The sequence below is a fragment of the Belonocnema kinseyi genome, chromosome 7 (assembly GCF_010883055.1).
Source record: "Belonocnema kinseyi isolate 2016_QV_RU_SX_M_011 chromosome 7, B_treatae_v1, whole genome shotgun sequence".
Lineage (NCBI taxonomy): Eukaryota > Metazoa > Arthropoda > Insecta > Hymenoptera > Cynipidae > Belonocnema > Belonocnema kinseyi.
The window spans coordinates 70,165,176-70,185,105 of NC_046663.1; the positions used below are offsets into that span (position 1 = coordinate 70,165,176).

General features: G+C 27.5%; 3 protein-coding genes across 11 annotated transcripts in view; 1 reads left to right on the forward strand and 2 right to left on the reverse strand.

Annotated features, from left to right (window-relative positions):
* Positions 1-426: 426 nt before the first annotated feature.
* LOC117176975 (protein bric-a-brac 1-like) lies at positions 427-3,972 on the reverse strand. Of its 3 annotated transcripts, none has more exons than XM_033367408.1 (5): positions 3,637-3,972; positions 2,210-2,386; positions 1,668-2,121; positions 1,113-1,163; positions 427-1,021 (listed from the first exon to the last, which is right to left on the reverse strand). In XM_033367408.1, the coding sequence occupies exons 1-5, from the start codon at positions 3,817-3,819 to the stop codon at positions 624-626; spliced, it is 1,263 nt and encodes a 420-aa protein (XP_033223299.1). In that variant the 5' UTR covers positions 3,820-3,972; the 3' UTR covers positions 427-623. The 3 variants fall into 3 exon arrangements, with proteins under 3 accessions (XP_033223299.1, XP_033223300.1, XP_033223301.1); XM_033367409.1 differs by lacking the exon at positions 3,637-3,972 and adding an exon at positions 3,475-3,596; XM_033367410.1 differs by lacking the exon at positions 3,637-3,972 and adding an exon at positions 3,138-3,248.
* Positions 3,973-8,893: 4,921 nt separating this feature from the next.
* LOC117177366 (transmembrane protein 208) lies at positions 8,894-16,732 on the reverse strand. Its single transcript, XM_033368007.1, has 5 exons — positions 16,600-16,732; positions 12,879-13,037; positions 9,688-9,824; positions 9,519-9,603; positions 8,894-9,431 (listed from the first exon to the last, which is right to left on the reverse strand). The coding sequence occupies exons 1-5, from the start codon at positions 16,603-16,605 to the stop codon at positions 9,297-9,299; spliced, it is 522 nt and encodes a 173-aa protein (XP_033223898.1). The 5' UTR covers positions 16,606-16,732; the 3' UTR covers positions 8,894-9,296.
* LOC117177364 (solute carrier family 66 member 3) overlaps positions 16,208-19,930 on the forward strand; it is a 10,293-nt gene continuing 6,570 nt past the window's right edge. For 2 of the 7 annotated variants that reach the window (XM_033367999.1, XM_033368000.1), the window contains exon 1: positions 16,401-16,476. In XM_033367999.1, the coding sequence (XP_033223890.1) occupies positions 16,403-16,476 (74 nt within the window). In that variant the 5' untranslated portion in view covers positions 16,401-16,402. The other 5 variants (XM_033368006.1, XM_033368001.1, XM_033368004.1 and 2 more) reach the window with 4 other exon arrangements.

A 19,930-nucleotide genomic window follows, 5' to 3' on the forward strand; every position in this document is an offset into this window, starting at 1 on the left:
ATATCCGAACAAGAAGCAATGATACCAAACAATTTAATTGCAATTTCAACGTAGTCTTCAGCGATTCTTCTTTTATTTCCATAGTGAGTAAACATCAACGACTAATAAGCACATACTAATTAAATAATTTCTTTTTTATTCCTTAACGTATGTATTTCCTTTTAGAATAAGCCTTGAAAAGGACCTGAAAATCAGGTTGAAACATGTCGGCACAACATTTTTTATAATAAAAAAATATTTTTATAATAAAAAGTTTTTTTAACACCAAAAAAGCGGTATAGGCCTCAAAAAAACTTTATTATATAATGTATGAAATAAAAATAAGCGCATCTTGATGATTTTAAAAATAAATTAAATTGGATATAATTTAATTCGATTATCCTGCATTAAATAATTAAGATACAAGAATGATGAAGACATGTGACGTTTGTAAATGATTTTTATTTCTGCGCTCCTCTACTAGCAAGTACGCAATATTTTTTTTTTTTTAGAAATAGATTCACGCATTGGGTGTATCGATACGCATGAGTATAAATATAATAACAATTTATGCTGTACAGCCAATGTAACATAACGGCAACATTGTTTGTCAATGACTAAAGCTTTCTTAAAAAATCAGTCCTTTAGACGCCACCACTGATGAGAGGTGACTTATTATGTTTATTTCTCTTCGCATTATGATAAAGATACGAGTGTACTCGTAGACTGTTACTGTTTTTGTATTTATTTCCACAGAGTTTACATGTTAGACTTTCAAGCGGACCGTGAATATATTTAACGTGTAATTTTAAATTTTCCTTCCGTGTAAAATGCCGTAAACACCAAGGACAAGAGTACATTCGTATTACTTTACCTCTTTCAACACGAATCGTTGGCCCGAGTTCTGATATTACCCTTAATGTTGTCTCCAAAGATAAACTGCTGCCTGGAATTCCTTTTACTGTTCTTCTACCTCGATTACTACAACTTGCCGAATCGCTGGGATAATCGTTTTGAAAGGAAGCCTCTGTGTTACTATAATCTGTAACATTATTTTTTTTTTAAATCAGCATCCAAAGAAGATTGAGAGATCATTTGCAAACCCTTAATTTAACGTTGTGAAAAATATTTACTTAAGGAAGATTCAGGTTGAGAGTATTGCATATGTGGATCTGGCTGCAAGTCTGCAAACAAAATAAATTAAAAGCATTTAAATAACAAATTTCCTGTCACCGATGGCAGTAGCTTCGGGGTGATTCTCGACTTATTGAGATTTCATTTTTTAACTGTGTTTAACGCCTGGGATGGGTGTATAACCGACTGTATTTGGGAGATGGTTTTCTGCAGCTTTCCACTCCACTGGCCAAATTTCCAGACGAATGCGATCAATTCTATAAAAATTCGCCTTACCTGGAGACTTACTGAGTGTTGAAGTATTTTAGGTAATTGGGTTTGAGTTAAAGGGTTAGTGTCGGCCGATCTTGCGTAAAAGGGGGGATTTGGATATGTAAAAACCTGAAAAGGTATACACAGATAGAAATAAATAGAAAATAATTGTAATATAAATTCCCTGTCATCAACTGGGGTAATGATGCATTTAGAGAGTAAGAAATTACCTTGACTACTTTTGAGTTTGAGTATTTTGGCTTTTAAATTGCATACCCCGGTTGATGGTACAATTAAATTACCATGTATCCTCGTGTCTGTTTGATGTTCCATTTGTTTCTCGCTCGTTTCCGGTGTTTGACTCACAGAATTTGTGTCTATACCGGGTTTATAATCTATCCAATCTCTTTCAGGTTGTGGCATTTTTATAAAATCGAGAGTACAATCCAACGGTTGCTCTCCTTCATTTCGACATTCTCTATCCAAATATTCTTGCATGTTGTTTTCAGCGTGATCAGGCTCAGGCTCGGGCTCGGGCTCAGATTCCAATTCAACTTTTTGAACAGAGTCCTCTCTTGATTTTTGGCTCAATGTTTCTGATTTTTTGTTGGAAGACGAACAGTCACATTTATCGACAGGTTGAGGTATTTCTTGAATCACATCGCAATCATTATGGTCCATCGCTGACTGGGCTGTGTCATTTTTATCACTGAGGATCGAATGTTCCGAGTTTTCTGCATCTTTGTCGCAAAAATCCTAAAATTATTTATTTATTATTTATTTGTTTTCCGTTTTCTATGAGGGTTTTTCGTTATTTTTGTATGGTATTCAAATGTGTGCATACATCGTCGTTGTTTTTTGTGAGACCTTTGATTTGTAAAACTTCAGCGACTTTCAGAAAACTTGCAATGTCTTCTTGTTTGATATTGACTTCTCCTTGGTACATAAAATGCAACATTGCCGCCAAATCGCGATAGTTGACATCTTTCAAGATTACTATTGGATGTTTACATGAATTTCCCTAAAAAAATAATATTAATTATGTGTAGAAAAAAAAAATTATTTGAAAGCATTTGATCAAGGTTATTTATCTTGGGATACATATTACACTAACTCAAGTTACTACGCTTCATTTATTAAAATCAGTATAAAAACACTTATTTTAAAAACAATCTTCCTTGGTTATTTTAATATACGTTCAAAATGCGAATATTAAAATAATGTTAGTTTTGATTATTTTCAAATATAACCAGTAAATTCCAAATTAAAGACGTTCATAATCATTTGAATTAAAATAAAAAAAGGAACAATATTCTTTCTGTAATTAAAAGTTTTCAAGGGCACTACAAAATTCATTTAAAAATTGAAAGTCTTTATTCATAATAATATAATCTTCGTTGCTTGCTGGTAGAAGTTTAATGAGAAAGGTCAATAAAAATTTGAGTATCAAAACTGAATGATTTGTATCTGAATACGTTCCAATTTGAAAATATCAAACAGAGATTTAAACCATATTTGCCGTTCTTAACACGCTGCAACTTTATATCAGAATACAAGCAATTTCAAATAATTAAAAAAAGGCATTCTATTTTGAAATCCTAAACTCAATTTCAAGAATATCTTCATCGCATGTTGTAATTTTTATAACCTCAAATTTAATTTTAACTTCCAGCACTCCCTACTATAATATATTCATGTATACATTATCGAAAAAAACGCATCAACCAAAACAAAATCCATAAAAATAGCAAATGTGAAAAAATTAATGATACTTATAAAAAAAACTGCATAAATCTCTGCATTCTCATCAAGATTGTTTGTTGTTAGTGAATTCCAATGCGTAAATCATATAATCTCGCGATACACTGTAAAAAAACCTTGTGTAGATTGGCTACACTTTCACGTAATTTTACGAATAACTGCAAAACCGCTACGAATGATGAAGTAAATTACCCAAATCTTGATAAAATTCCTAGTGACTTTACACGATTTGGTAAAATTACCATGGTAATCAAATGTAAAAAAAGAATCTACGACAAAGGTACTGAAATTGCACTTGTTTTTTTTTACACTTTGAGCACGATAATAACAAACTCGTAGTAAACATACTGCGTACGACGTGGAAAACAAAAAACAAAACAAACTGTAAAACAGTTCACACATCACTGAATAAAAACGAGTCCATTGATGCAGATTGGTACTTTGAACCACTCTAAACAATTGGTGATGACTTGCTGAAGAAGTTTCGAGTAGAAAAACACATGCATTTACCTTGAACAGTTCTCTGAAGTAAGAGCTACAGACGGACAGAATTAATTTGTGAGCTCGCAAAATTTGACCTTCGGCGGCGAGGGTAACGTCGACTAGTTGTTCACCGGTGAGCAAATTGTAGAGTCCTGACGACAAATTTCTAGGGAAAGTGTTCCAAACCAAGGAGAACTGTTCGCCGGACATTTTCTTACAAAAATTTCAGTAAAACACAATTAAACACTGTATAACAACACAAGCAGAGGGAGTAAAGATACCTCTAGTCGCGAGACATACGCAACTTAACCCCTCTCCTCAACATATTTATTTCCGCAGTTGCAGTTGCTGCAGTTTATCCAGGTCGTCTCTTTCTATTTCGTCAGTAACGTACGTATGTTTTACTGAACCCTACTCTCATCTTCTCATTGCTTACTGTTCTAATCATTTCTATAAAGAAATTGAAAATTCATTTTTCGTTAAATAATTCATATACGCTTCTTTGTTTTTCAATAATAAATTAATTCTGAATCTAAAAAAAGGGAGCTTTATTTCAAAATCCGGGAAAATAAAGATTTTATTTTTTATAAAGTTAGTGAATAAATACGTGACAATAGTACTTTTAGAAAAATTAAGGTGTCCAAAAAATATTTATTGTGCTTTTGACAGGTCGTCACAAGTTATGACCATGTTATTGTAAATTTTTTAAACAAAGTTTGAGGTTATTCGGCATTTTCACTTCATCGCCAGCTAACTTCACTTCGTCGACTATGAGGGGATCCCTACAATGTGTACCTGTTCCGAAATTATTAACTTTTCGTCTGCTATCGCGAATACTGGATATTCTAAGTGCCTTGCTGTGCTTATAAAAATCGTTATTAAAGAATTAAAAAAATAAATTATTAGAAAATATCAGTTATTGGATTTATTCTCGAAAAAGGAAAGATTCTTCTTTTATTTACACGCTCTTTTGAAGTATTGGAAAAGAAAATTATCCTAAAAAAATTAATAAAAGCTATTTATTGGAGGTTATCCAAAACTTTAAAAAATAAACAAAAGTGATATTCGTAACTGCACGTTCATTGTTAGGTTAAGGTCAGATGTTTAGGCCCAGCACTCTAGATTAGTCGCGCATGCGCACTGAGCTCTACTATATCTTTTTCTCTCGCGAGAAGCATGCGAGTGAGTGCTGTGTTTAATGACAAGTGTAAACTGAGGTTATGTTCCCGTAAATATTGTCAATATATGTGCTATAGGTGTAAACATGGTTATTCCTTACGTACTTTTGTTCCGGTAGGATATTTGACAATTGGGAACACAATACGCCATTTTTATCACTTGGGTATTTAATTTTCCAACAGTAAAATTTACTTTGCAAAAACTTGTGCCAAGTTGCAAAAAACTGATGTAACCTCAATTCTCCATTGCTGTCGTTATGCATGCGCACGGTTGTCATGGAAACACTATCGCTCACTCGCTTGCTTCTCGTGAGAAAAAACAAGACAGCCGATCACATCGCGCATGCGCGAATAAACTAGTGTTTGCTCGAAATGTGTTTGTCAATTGAGGTGCAGTTACCGCAATCATAACGCGGACATGGATAGCTGTCTTCTTATTACTCCGTGCCGTGAAATAAAAAAGTATAAGTGCTATTTTGAGATTAAAGAATAATACAAAATTGAAGTTTAAAGTGTTATTATAATCTATGTGGTAAACGCTTTTAATTCGACTGGTAGTTTTTGTTTTACTCTTAAAATACGACATTAAAATTTTTTTAATTTCGAACAAAAGACAAGCTAAGAAAAAAATAAATGGACAAAAGTTGTCCACTCAAAAAAGAGCTAAAAATTTATTATTAATCATTTTTTTGATTAGACGCGTAGTTTTCACTTTAAACATGAGAAATTACATTACAAATCAACTAATTAAATTTGTGTCCAAGCACAAACAAGGTACAATAAAATGTTTACGAAACAAAATTTTTTAATTTAGATCTGAAATCTGTTCGTTGAAGTCGAAGGAGCTTTAACAAAAGAGAATTCACAATCACTCAATTTCAGTTATCGGTGGTTTGACCTTTTGATTTTGAAAGTCCGATGCAAAAATCGAAGCGATCCGCACGTACCGTAGAAAAGTATTGGACCTATATTTTTTGGCTTTTTGGTATTTGTTTACTTTTTCAAGTTTTAGATAATCTCTAACAAACAGGTTTTCAGATGATTTTTCAAAATAATTTACTTAGTCATTACAGTCATGATAGAAAAGTGAATCTTTTCCGAACGAACAGTGATTTTGAAATAACCTAATTTGCATGCGACAAAAGTAGTTTTTTGTAATATTTATCGTAATAAAGAGTAACCATTATTATTTTATTGTTTCGTTGCATAATTTTTGAAAAATAAGATCTACTTTTCAAATACACTCAGTGAAAAAATTATTTTTTACGAATATATTAACTAAATAAAGTTTTTATCGAATGCATTTGGTCCATTATTTTCCCACTCGGTACTCAAAGACGTAAAGTTAAATGGTAATTAGGTGCAAGTGCGCAAAACTCAAATTTTTTATTCGGTGTTTTAGAAACTTAACATTTTATAGTAATAGGGGAACATATAGACACGACAGATTTAAAATTCAAGAATTTCAGGGTAGCCGTTTTAATAAAGAAAACAAATTCTCGGTCATTTTCGTGTTTTTCCCCGTTTTGCAAAAATTTAACATGGTAATTGAATGTAAAAAGTTTGACCTCTTACAGCCGAAAATTTTTTTCATTTAAAGTAATTAAAATTTAACTTTAAATTTATACTTTAAATAAAATTATTTTAATCCAAATGCTCAATAATTTTGCACGTATAAAATGAAAGCTTTTACACTTTTCAATTAAATAATTGAAAATTAAATGTCGTTAAACTGCAAAATTTCAAATGTTAATTTTTTCTAAATTAAAAAGTTTAAATATTTTTGATTTAAGAAAATAGAAATACCATCATGAATTAAATTATTTTATTGTTAGGTACTTTTAAATTGTAAATTTTTCCAATGTTCTTTATACATCAAAATTCAACAATTTCAGTTAAAAATAGAACAGTTAAAATAGTAGCCGTCACAGTACAGTTTTTAGTATTTGAATTAAAATTGCTTATTTTAAATACACAATAAAATATTTCTAAATATTTTTTAAAACTTTTTTAGACTGAAATGATATTTGAATAGGATATGAAATAGAATAAAAGCGTTAAAAAAGAAAATTTAATTAATTTCTGTTAAATCAATTAGTTTAAAGTTATTTTAAATTTGAAAAAGTAGTTTATAAACTTTCAATCGGACGTTTGCATTTTTTTGACTACTAATACTTTCGAATTGAAACAGTTCAATTTTTAACATGGAAATATGCAAATTGTTTAATTTTGAACACGTTCAAAATTGTCATGTAAAAACAATTATTCTTCAATTTATAATGCTCAAACTACAGTTCAATTTTAAATAATTAAGCATTGAAGAAAATTCATAATCGAATTTTCAACAGTTGAAAATTCAAGTCAATTTTTCAACCGTACAATATTCAACTTTTGTAAATATAACTGATAACTGACTGTGTTAAAAAAGTTGCATTAACATAATTTTACATAAGAATTTATTAAATAATCCTTTTTATTCGTAAAAACATTGTCTTTAAAAAAGTCGATTCCTTGTTGTGAAAAAATTCCTAGTTCAGCTTATACGGACATTTTTAATTTATGAATTTTGTGCACCATCTACTTTGTATATCAAAATTTTCAAATAAATAATTTGACTTTATCAAAAAATGTATTTCTAAATGTTTCCAAACATTATTGCCAGAAAAGAACATTTAAAATATAAATGATTATTCTATAATGAGAAATAATTCTGTTCTTAATATTTTGCAACCACACTATAATTTCCAAACTTTCTTATTTCTTAAGAAGATAAGTAAAATTAAATTATGGGAAAAAACTTATTTTGAAGAATTCAAAAAAAAACATTCGAAGCTTTTTAATAAATATGAAATATTTAAGAAGATTTAATTTTTTTTCAAGATTTCTGCGAAAATTCGAAATGGTTCCAAATTTATTTTAAAAGAATAATTTTAAATTTTGAAGATTTCAAAATGTGTGATAAAAGAATATGAAAGAATTTGAGACAAATTTTCTAATTTTTGAAGATTTAAATTTCTTTTAGACAAACTGAATTTTGCAGGGTGTCAAGATAATAAAAAAATATTCTTATGAGATTTATGTGAGAATTTTAAATTATTTTTTCGTAATGAATTCTAAGAGAAAATTGAAAAAGATTACAAACACATTTTAAATTATTTTCTGAATTTGTTAAAAAGTGTGTAAAATATTTAAAAGAAAAATTTGGCCATATTACATAATTTCAGAAAAATTGATCAATAGATATTCCAAAGTTTTCAAACTGTTTAAAAATAATTAAAACTTGTGAAGCTATTTAAGAATTTTGTAAGGTTTCAGTTTCCACGAAAATGAAAAAAATTGACTAAGGTTTCTAGGAAAAATTAAAATAATTTTTTATTCCAAAAAATTAATTTTACAGAATATTTAAACATATTTCAAAACGTTTTAAAGAGCTGATAAATTGTAAAAAAAGAATACGTTTAAGAAATATTTAATAAAATTAAAGAGCTCCTAAAAGAATTTTGAAACTTCCAAGAGATTTTTAAAAATAAAGACTTTTAAAGAGTTGAAAAATAAAATTTAGCAGCTCTAAATGAATTTCGAAAGGTTTCAACAGAATAAGCAAATTTTCTTAACACCACTACCATTTGCATAATTTGTCAAAATTTTAAGAAAAATTCGAATCATTTAAAAGATTCGAAAACATTTATTAAATATTTCTTGATTTTACCTAAACTTTTAAAAGTCTTAAACATCTTTTAAAAATACTTAAATTCTTCCTAATATTTAGTAAATCCCTATAAAATAAAATCCTTTAAAACCTTCTAGATTCTTTTTTGATAAATCTGAAATATTCAAAAACCTTTTGAAATTTTTTCAAGAATCTTATAAACTTATAATCCTACAAACTGCTAATACTTATTTTCTTATTCTCAATTCTCAAAATTGTATTTTAACTCGAACTTGAGTGTTAAAAAACTTTTAAAAAAAATAGTTATTAGAAATTTGTTTTTTATATTATTAGCATAATTTTGTAATCTTCATCATATCGGAGAAAAGTTTTAAACAAAGTCTAAAAATAGAGCTTTAAACAAAATGGGATTATTGATAATAGAAACGAACTCAAATTCCAACATCGCCCAGCTTTTATTTTGCAAAATCCTAAATTATTACATCCTCTCACTAATCTCCCATCCCAAAGCAATTATAAATACAATAATTATATTAAAGATTATCTTTTAAACGTCACTCAACCCTGATTTAAAAAAAACATACTTTGCAATAAAATGAGAGTGTAAATCCCAAATTCACGTTTGTACAATGAAATATACACATACACCTTCACAATTAAAAATACAGATTGATTCTCTGCGAATAAAAGGAATAAAAGTGAATGAACTACCTTTCCTTTAAATTGATCCATGAAGCCTCTCACTCATTTTTTCTAATATATAGATATTAGAGAGATCGCTGTATATGCAGTCGTTGAATTCAGGATAATTCGTTGATATTTACACAAAAAGTACTTTCTTAATGACGCCTAGCCATTTTCTTTTCAAGTTTTCTCTGCTTTTTCTCGTCCATCTCAGTCTGAGCCGGAGGAGCTGCAAAAATCCATGGAGATATGACAGACACCCAAAGCATCCAAAATCCTCGAAGTGGTGCCTGTAATTTTTTATTTTCAGATTGTAATTTCGCATTGAATAAAATTTAAAAAAAAACTGAAATAGTTAATTTAATCATTAAATTCACCAAAGTCAGCAGCAGCCAGAAGTAATTAGAAATAAGGGAGAGTACTTGGACCAGCGATGTTAAGATGATTATGTCTTTCACGTGCCTGAGAAATAAAAAAATTAGATTAAAAATGGTCGATTCTCCCTTTAACTATGTAATACATTAATAAAATTAATTAATTAATTACTCTGCTATTCCTCCTTCCATGTTTAAATCTACTCCAGAATCTAGAATTTGTCCAGTTTCTGTGTATTTTGCTTGGGCCATGTAGGACATGAAACGATAACATCCTGCATACAATAGTCCAGAGAATATTGTCATCGTCTGAAATAAAACCCTAAATTTGTAAATTTTATAGAGTATTCGGTACGCTACTCTTCCGCAACGTTTATTTTTTCTAAATAAGAAAAAAATATTTTAGACTAAATAATAATTAAAAAGAATTGAAAACAGCGGTTTTCGGAATTTGAATTTTTCTGTATGTGAAATGTTCTTAAAATTAACGAATCCATTTCAAATCAGAAAGGTTCTACACTTCAAGTCTCAGAAACTTTCGCGGATGACATATATTGTTTTGTACAGGAAATTAGGAGATACGTATTTTTCCGAATTACAAAAAAAAATGTTCTACGAAGTTGTGCGTATTTCAATTTTATGCTCTGTTTTTCAAAAAACCTCATTTTTCTTGAAACTCATTTTTCAAATACATTAAAATTCGATTTTCTCAAAAATCCCACACTTATCCTTTTTTGCCAATGTTTGGTTAAATTTTTACTTTAATAAGTAAGACATCTTGTGAGTTTTATGCTGGCTAAGTAACTTTTATGGCCAGGAGAATTTTTTTTTTTCATAAAAAATATGATGGGATGTTCTACAATTTTAGGTGATGTGCGCATTCTACACCGGAAATGGGTACTTTAAATCGAAAAATTATTATATTACATTCTCATCATTTATGATTGAGAAAGTATTAGAATTATCGGAAATTTGACATCACACTTTTTCAACGGATCTCCAAGTTTTGAGACCCCCTGAATCCGAAAATCAAATTTTCACGATGGCGTCTGTCTGTCTGTCCGGCCGTCCGTCCGTCCGTAAACACGATAACTCTCGAAAAAATGAACGAATCAAATTCATCTTTGGCACAATTTTTTCAAGTCCTAAAAGAAAGGATGAGTTCGTGAACCAGCCATTTTTGAGAAAAATTCAAGAAGTGAGCGCATTTTGAAAATGTTTGATACAACTTTTTTCTGAATTTGAAAATTCTATGTACGGATATTTATAGTATTAAAAAGAACAAACAATTTATCCGTATGACCTTTTTCGATAAAAAGAAAAATCTCAGAGTTATAGCGTTTTCAAAATTTTTTTAATCAAGCGAAAATCAAAATTTGAAGCCGGAAAACGCACGATATGAAAAAAGGTCAAGAAAAGAAAAACATTTCTTTTTTTAAGCCCTACAAGATTATCATAACCAATTTTTGGATTTTCTTCAAAAATTGAAAATTCAAATTTTGATTGCACAAAAAATAATGGAAAATAAAAAATTCCATTTTGTGGACAAACTATGTAGGATACGAAAGAAGATGAATTAACAAAAATGGTTATCCCCAAAAAAATCTACTATTTCGTTAAGAATCACTTCTTGATAGGACGCGTGCTTTTTGTTTTATTCGTGAAAAATAACGTTGAAAAAAATAAAATAAAAAGAAATGTGTGGAAAAACGACGAAAGTTATGAGAAAAAAATCTATCGGAAATTGAGTGCGCAGCGCAAGTGTCACGATGAGAATGTGTACTTCAAAGCCTACAGAGCTTTGAGAAACTTAATCTTTGACTATACTTAATTAAGTAGACAATTCAGAATATGAAGACGCATATAAATACTGCCATCTAAAAGAGATCTTTTTGATAAAGTTTTTTTCAAGCATTCCAAATGCACAGAATAAATATCCGCGCGCGAAGCGCTAGGTGTAATTATTTTCGAGCGCGAGATTCAACTGTCGCGCGCCCTAGACGCGCTTAAACTTGCGAGCGAAGCGAGCCGCGCGCGTAGCGGGCGACGAGATTGTGCCCGCGACGCGGACAGATTTTTTCAGATTACATTTTTTTTCAATAATTACGAATATTTAAGTTTTTCGGGTTTTCTTGCATTTTTACCGGAAATTGACATTAGAAAATATATATCCTTAGATTCTAAAGGGTCATCATTTTTTAACAATGTTAGTTTGATAGACTTTTACATCAATAATCAGTATTTAATAAGAAATCATTGTAGATCGATAAGATCTTCAATTTCTGAACAGTATAGGTTATATTCACGTTGGAAATTTGTATTTTTTTGTTCAAAATTAATTTTTGAAACTTAAGATTTATCATTTCAGTTAAAAATTCATCTCTTTGGTTGAAAATTGGTTGTTTCTTTGTTTGGTTAAAAATGTATTACTTTGCCGAAGTATCATTCTCCACGTTAAGACCAATAGAAAAAGTATCACGCAGGGGGGGGGGAGGTCATAAATCCCTGAAAACTGTATCACGTATTTTGTGAATGGTCCCTTTGACTAAAAATTTAATAATTCCATTTTTGGTTGAAAATTTACTTTTTGTTGCTGAAAATTTGCCAAAAGGTTAAAAATTAACAAAATTGCGGCTGTTTTTCCGAAAATATTAAAATTCGATTTTCTCAAAAAACCCAAACTTATATTTTTTTGCCAATTTTTGGTTCAACTTTAATTTTAATAAGGAATGTGTCTAGTCCCATGAAAAATATCAGCAGAAATTGTAAAATAAGTATCGATAAAAATGAAAAAGTTGGGATTTTCCAGAAAATCTTTTAGAGTCTTTCTTCTAATTTTGAAAACATTGAAAAATATTGCCTGGAACAACCCGCAATTTAATAATCTCAATATTTTTGAAAAGTTTCTGCTAATAGAAGAAAAAAATTTAATTTTTAAATTTCTCTCACAAACGATGCAAGATATCGCAAAAGAGCTAGAGGTACTTTACAACGAACTTTTTCAGAAAAAAATGAAGAAAATTTGATTTTATAAAAACAAAATTCTCCTGGCCACAACAGTTTAGCTCACAAAGAACTAAAAAGATATCTTCCTTTAGAAAGTAAAAATTCAACAATTTTAAACCTTTTTGAAAATTTTCAGACGATTTTTAAAGAAACCAATAAATGCTATTATAATCAGAAAAATAACTATATATATTTTTTTTGCAAATCGGAGACATACGTGTCACTTAATTTCCTCTGAAAAACAACATATTTCGTTCTTGAGAGTCACAAGAAATTCGAGATTTTTATAATTAAAATAATACATTCATTTTCAGGTCATATTATAATACAATTTTCTGATAAAGTGAATTAACTTACTATTGTCAGTGTTGTAAATTCAAAAAGTACCAACATAGACGTTAAATAAATTCCTAATGCTGCGACAATCATGTACATGTAAAAGTTTAACGTGGAAACATTTTCTTCTACTATTTGCTTCGATCCTCTCGTCGCTGTTTTCGTACTTTTTGTCGGTGGCTGAAAATTAAATTATACATTTTAACTTTAATTATTGCTTAAATTTTATACACAAAATTAATAAATACAATTTAATCACTTAAGGGTTATTATTTGTTTATAGCTGTTAAAAATTTGGGTTACACTCGTTCCTACACAATTTTATTCTACACAAAATATATTGTACACAATTTTACTGATCATATTTTTCCTACACAAAACTTGTTCTACACAAAATATTTCCTACACCTAATTTAATACTGTTATGTTTTTCCTACACAAAACTTTTTCTACACCAAATTTCGGCTACACAGAATTTAATACTGTTATATTTTTCACACACAAAATATCTTCTACACAGAATTAAAAAGTAATAACATTTTATTTTAATATTTCGATGAATGGATTGAAAAAAATGATTTATCAGTTATTACCTTAGTATTTATTAAATTAGTTGAATGTTTACAAATTCAGATGTATAAAAGTGTCGTGCATTTTAAAACCAATTGCTGAAAAAATCGTTTTAAAAATACAAAATTTATTTTGTCTTAAAAATCATTCATTAGGTTCTTTACTCTTATTTTTCTAATGATTTCATGAAGATTTTATCAAATTAATTTATTACTTTTGAGCTTTCTATTTGTTTCGCAATTTGTTTCTAGTGTTTCACTAAGATATACGTACTTACCGTTATTTAGAGTGTACAAGATCAATCTTAAAAATAAATTGTGTATGGCTCTTACATAGTTATAATTGCAAAAGGTTTCTTGAGAAAAAAATTCATTTATACTAAAATTTTGCATTAAATGTTTAGAGACTATCTTGATAATAAAATTTTACTATTTAATTCTGTGTAAAATATACATATTTTGTGTAGGAATAAAGTAATAGTATTAAACAATATAAAATTATGTGTAGGAAATCTTCTGTGTAGAAAAAAAATAAAAGTATTTAACAATATTAAATTCTGCGTAGGAAAAGTTTGTGCCAAAAAAGTTTTGTGTAGGAAAAATTCCCCAAAAAATTATCAAACATGTATTTTTGTGATGGATATGAAATGTACATATTGCTCAAGGTAGTGGGACAGCACATGCGAGACTGAAAAAAAAAAAATTGTTTAATAATATTTGCGGTAAAATGAGTGCTTATTTTACTGAAATCACATTTTTTAGAAAAAAAAAACTTTATCCAGTAATTTTGAATATCACTTGATATTACTTGATATGGTACTTATTAATAATATTTGTATGGTCTTTAAAATTTCTATAATTTTAATTCAAATTCTATTTTTGAATGCACAATTCTAACACAGTTTATTTTTTGAGACTTTGAAAATTAAGGTTTTTCTTTAATTCATTTTTAGATTAATTGTTGGAGGTTTCGAATTTTAAATTTCACAATATTGTAGTTTCAAATTCAAATATTCAAAATATCAGGGCATTTCTGATATTAAACATTTCAAAATTTCATATTAAAAGCCTTGACAGACAGGCTTGCATTTAATAATTCTAGATGGAAGTAATTGCAAAGCTTAAAATTTCACAATTTCAAAAATTGGAATCATATCACAGCAATCTTGTTTTATATTCTTTTTTTTACATTTTTAACTTTTAATAACCATAACATTTTTCTATTTTCAGTTGAAGATTTAAACAAATAAATTTTTAATTGAAAACTATTTGATTGAGAAATTTCAAGAATGAATCATAAGTCTATGAGGAAGATTTGAAATTATTTATCGAAAAAGATGAAAATCTCCTTTCTGAAATTGACACATCATCAATTGAATAATTTTTGTGATTTTAAATGGTTAAAATTTTGCAATTAAAATTAAATTGGCTGAATTTTAAAAAGCTATTTAAAACATGATTTGGTTTAAAGTGACTGAAATTTGCTTCAAATAATTGAGTTTTTTAAAGGGTTTGAGTACAATAAGTTTTAATATCACAAATTTTAGTGACTAAAATTTTGTTCCAGTTTTAAATTAAGTTCACATTCGTTGAAGTTTCAACGTTCCGGAGTAGAAACTTTTTTCATTTTTAATGTTTCCCATTTAAAATTTCTATTTTTTAAACGGATTTTTAGAATAATTCAATTTATTTTCTAATTTTAGAAAAAATGGTCGAATCAGATTTAATGTTAAATTACAATTTTGTTAAGTAATAACAATTTCAAAGTCTAGAATTTCAGAAGCTTTCAGTTTAAAAGCCTCAATTTAGTTTTCAATTTTAAATTGTCAATTTTAATCGCTTTGAATTTAGAATTACTTAAATTAAAGATGTTTCAAATTTTTTATTACTTTTTAGACCGCTTTCAATTATAAATAACTCCATTTACATTTCTTTTATTCTTAAATAATCAAATTTCAAAAATTGGAATCTTAAAATATTCAATTTTTGACATTGTTCTACTTTCAAAATTTTAATCTGAAATCATTCAATTTCGTGATTCTTAAATTCAAAATGAAATTGATTAATTTTTAGCTTCGACTTAAAAAAATTATAAGTTAACTACTTTTTCTAATTAAATTGTCAAAAATCGTTCAGTATATTCTTTTTTAAATTTCAGACGCTTTCAGTTCGAAATTATTAATTATTGTTTCAAAAATGTATGAAAAATAATACTTAAAAATTGGTTTACTAATGGATTTTTAAATTGGTAAAATGTTTCACGTTAGAAAATAATCTCTGTATTTTTCTTTATTAGGCGATATATTTCTTGAAAAAAGCTTTGCTGCTGCTTATCGACTTCAGAAATTATTGATCATATATGTGAAAAAACTGTTGGTTTCACAAAAGGAGTATATTTAAAAAACATGATAATTATTTAAAAAGTGGCCACCCTGGAATAGTTCGAAAAATAATGTGCAAGTTTCGCGATAAAAAATCTGTGAAACAGACTTTGAGGTAATTTAAAAAATATTTAAACCTAAAACATTTAATGCACTTGATTATAATTTTTTTATCTCAATACAGGTAATTTCTAAATTTTTAATGTTTAAACAATTCTGTTCGTACTACATATTTGGCAATGTATTTTTTTTAATCTGTTGTTTGGGAAAACGTGCGTTATAAGACATTTTTGGTGCTTTTTTTTATTTATTTAATATAAATTCTTTACTGAGAATGCTAGAAACAAAATTATTATTCAAAGAAAAAGTGAAAAATGGCTGTCGGGAGTGGAGTAGTCAACTTTTTGACTATCACCCTTATAATTTTCAAATCTTTTTTTCTTTAAATGTCTTTATATTCCTTGCTGTGTTATATTGCTTTTCGGAATAAAAAACTTAATATATTAAAGACAAAATAAGCAAACGTTAATATCATTTTTAAGTTCGCCGTTATATTTTTTGGAGCAGTTCAAGTTGAATCAGGAAAATTGAGGTTATGTTCAATATCGTTCTATTTATTAGATTATTGTTGACACACTTTGAAGTACAATTTAAAAAAATTAAGAATCAGTAAGTAAATAAAAGTCAATTGAATTTTTAATTCATATAACGATTGAATATGCTATATTTTACCATTTGAGACTGGTTATTATATGCACATAATGTGTAAAAATGGTCAATTTGAATACTTACCGCCATTATTTAGAGACTATTTGTTAATTTTTTAGTTAACTAGCAATAGTAACGATGAAATTAAGAAAATCTTTTAAGGTATATTATTATTTAAAGGGTCCACAAGGCACATGTTAAAGGAGAGAGATGAAAATATCAAACATATGGTCCATGTCAGTCCACATGAAGTACAAACTAGCAGACGGCACAAATGTGTAATATCTATAATCTTTGTGTCTACAAATCAGTGCAGTGCCACACATGATTTACTGTTTGGTGCGTGCGAAACAGTCTAAATTTATTCCATTTATTCTATGAAAAAAACGGGAAAAACAAATAGATATAAAAAGAATGATCTTATTTTTACGCACGGGCATATGTTAATATTTTCAAAAATTGCCCTGCGTGTCATATCGTCCTATTTTGCGTGATAGTCACAATTATGTAAAGTAATACCACGAATTGATCTATTTTTGTGTTTAAACTAGATTCCTTTTCAATCTTTAAAGTATAGAAATGCGAATCGTATCAGGGGTTTCAAAGGCTTTAAAGGCTTCAAAGTGACATTGACGTTTTGAGGTTAGACTGACATTTTCCAAAAGTAAGAAATATAGTTTTTATTCTATAATATATATGCATCATTTAAATTTTCTGCGTGTTTGAGTATAGTTATAATTTTTATTCTTACAAGAATTCAACTGAAAAGCTTTTCTGCTAAAAAATATTAAAATTTGGCAAATTCTCCTCTTTTTTACTCTTATGTTATTAAATTTATATTAGTGCCAAAAATTAGAATAGATATTTCCAATAAATATTTGATTTTCTTAATTTTCTGAATGAACAACAAGAATAAAGTTTTATAACCAACCATCAATTTCATCAATCAAAATCTAAAAAAAAATTATTCTGTTTGATGTTAAAATTAATTTCTGATTGTTTCTAAACATGATTAATAGTAGACAATATTTTAATTTTAATTATCTCTCAATATTGGGAAATAGTTCTGTCCTCAAATTTTGCTACCAGACTATAAATGGTAAAAATTTTCGCACATTTGAAGAGACTTAGAATATCTTAGTTTACGAAATTTGAAGACTATAGATAACGATAAAAAAATTGTACCGCTAACAAAAAAATTTCCTGATACTAAAAAAAAAGGTATTCAGGAATTTTTTTAATTTAGAAGAGATTAAAAATATTGTAAAACTAACGAATTTCTGAAAATTTATAAAATATTCCAAATTTTTTGGAAGCGTCAGAAAGTCTTTATCTTCTAAGCCACTTTAATTTTTGCTGAAATTTGGTAAAATCCTGTGAAGAAAAAAATTCTTAGAAGTTTTTAAAGTAATTTTTCGACCTATCCGAAATCTTCGAAAGTCTTTTTTGCAGAGTGGCCGTTTTAATAAAATAAAAAAATCCCCGTTTTTCCCCCTTTTCTCAAAAATTTTTCACTGTCAATGAAATTAAAAAATTCGAAGTCTAAAGCAACAAATTTGTCCATTTGACAATTTTTCATTTTAAATATAGTTCAAAAATCCTTAAAGTTTTTAAATTTCATTTTAAAGTCATGAAACATCTAAATGTTGTTTTACATTTATTCAATTTTTAAATTATTTTTGAAATTTTTTCAGAACTTCTAGACATTTTAAAGAATTATACGAATTCTTCCATTTTTTTTTAATCTTGCAGAAATATATTCTTTAAATCTTCCAGCTTCATTTTTTAAATTTTCGAAATCTTTTTAAATCTGTTTAAATATCCTTTTAAAATTAATTTTTAAAATAAAAATTCATTTTCAATTTTTCTAGAAATCTTAAGAAACTGTTTTTTTTTCTTTTGAAGCATTTCATAATTTTTAAGAAGCTTTTAAATTTTTTGTTCGAAAGCTGCAAAACAACCAAATATTTATAAATATTAAGTAATTGTTATTTTCCTTAGTTAACAAAAGCCGAAATCTCAAATTTTAGACTAATACAATATTTTTAATTTAGTAAAAGCATTTAATCATGAATATATTATTTTAAAGTTATTTTAAAATTGCAAATAGTTTATTAAGTTTCTATCGGGCGTTTACATTTGTTTAACTACTATGACTTTCCACTTGAAACAGTTTAAATGTTAATGTTAAAATCTGGAAATTCTTAAATTTTGAACTGATTCCGAATCGTATTAAAAAATCACTATAATTTATATTCACATTTAATTAACTAAAAAGGTTTTTTTTTAATCTAAAATTGCCGATTTCAACCACTATTAATTTTCCAAGTCCATAAAATTTCATTTTAAAATTCGTTGAATGAAAAATGTACAATTAAAAATCAAAGTCCAAAATGGAAAATTTAGAATTGAAAAATTTTCGAATTACGCATTGTAAACAGAATATCGTAATTGAAAAATATAAAAATTCAAGTGATTATTTAAAAAAAAAACGTTTGACATCAAACTTGGGCAGATTTGACTTTCCTCAAGAAACCTAGGAAGATAGATTTATATAACCTTAACGCAAATAAACAAAGAAAACTGAAAAATAAATTGTCATCCGAAATTTTTGATTTGCATTAAACATTATTTTTTCCTTCAAATTATAATTCTACATTTCTTGTTTATTCTGAACTGAAGCCTTTTTTTTTGTTACAAAATCAACAATTTTGATATAAAATTAAATTATTTAGTAAAAAGTTAAACTGCTTTGTTAAAAGTACACTCATTGGATTAAAGATTTATTTTTGCTCAAAATGCATCGCTTTGGTTAAAAATGTAATAATTTTTTTTTAATAGTGAATGCTAAGTTAGTTCCAAGTTCCAAAGTTAGTAAATAATTACATATCAATAATTAGTGTTAACAAAAAAATCATTAATCTATCTTTCTTGGCAGGCAATTATTATTCTTCGTTTAAAATTAATCTTTTTGGTTAAGGATTCAGCTACATGTTTTGTTGAATTTTTTCTATGAATTAAACTGTTTTTGATTTAAAATAAAAATATTTTTGGAATGAAATATGAACTATTAATTTTTGTTTAGAAATCTTTTTTTGTTAATACAAACTGCTTGGTTAAAAGTTGAACTAAATTGTTAAAAAGTCATCTTTTTGATTCAAAAAACATAATTTTAGTTTAAAATTGGTCTTTTTTATATAAAATAAATGTACTTGTTAAAAGTTTTAATTATTTGATGGAAAATCAACTTTTTTGTGGAAAACTTATATTACCCGGTTAAGAAATTTAACTACTATTTTGTATAAAATTCGTCTCTTGGTAAATATTTCATGTTTCTTTTTGTTTTGTTAAAAATTCAACTGGTTTAAAATTACTCTTTTTGGTTGCAGATGCAACTATTTGGTTTAAAGTTTAC

Coding starts and splice junctions, on each gene's coding strand:
- LOC117176975 (XM_033367408.1), bottom strand. CDS start 3,819: ATGTCCGGCGAACAGTTCTCCTTGGTTTGGAACACTTTCCCTAGAAAT. Junction 2,387..3,636: donor ACTTCAGAGAACTGTTCAAG/GTAAATGCATGT, acceptor TTATTTTTTTAG/GGAAATTCATGTAAACATCC. Junction 2,122..2,209: donor TCACAAAAAACAACGACGAT/GTATGCACACAT, acceptor AAATAATTTTAG/GATTTTTGCGACAAAGATGC.
- LOC117177366 (XM_033368007.1), bottom strand. Junction 9,825..12,878: donor AATTTACAACACTGACAATA/GTAAGTTAATTC, acceptor GTTTTATTTCAG/ACGATGACAATATTCTCTGG. Junction 9,604..9,687: donor ATGGAAGGAGGAATAGCAGA/GTAATTAATTAA, acceptor TTTATTTCTCAG/GCACGTGAAAGACATAATCA.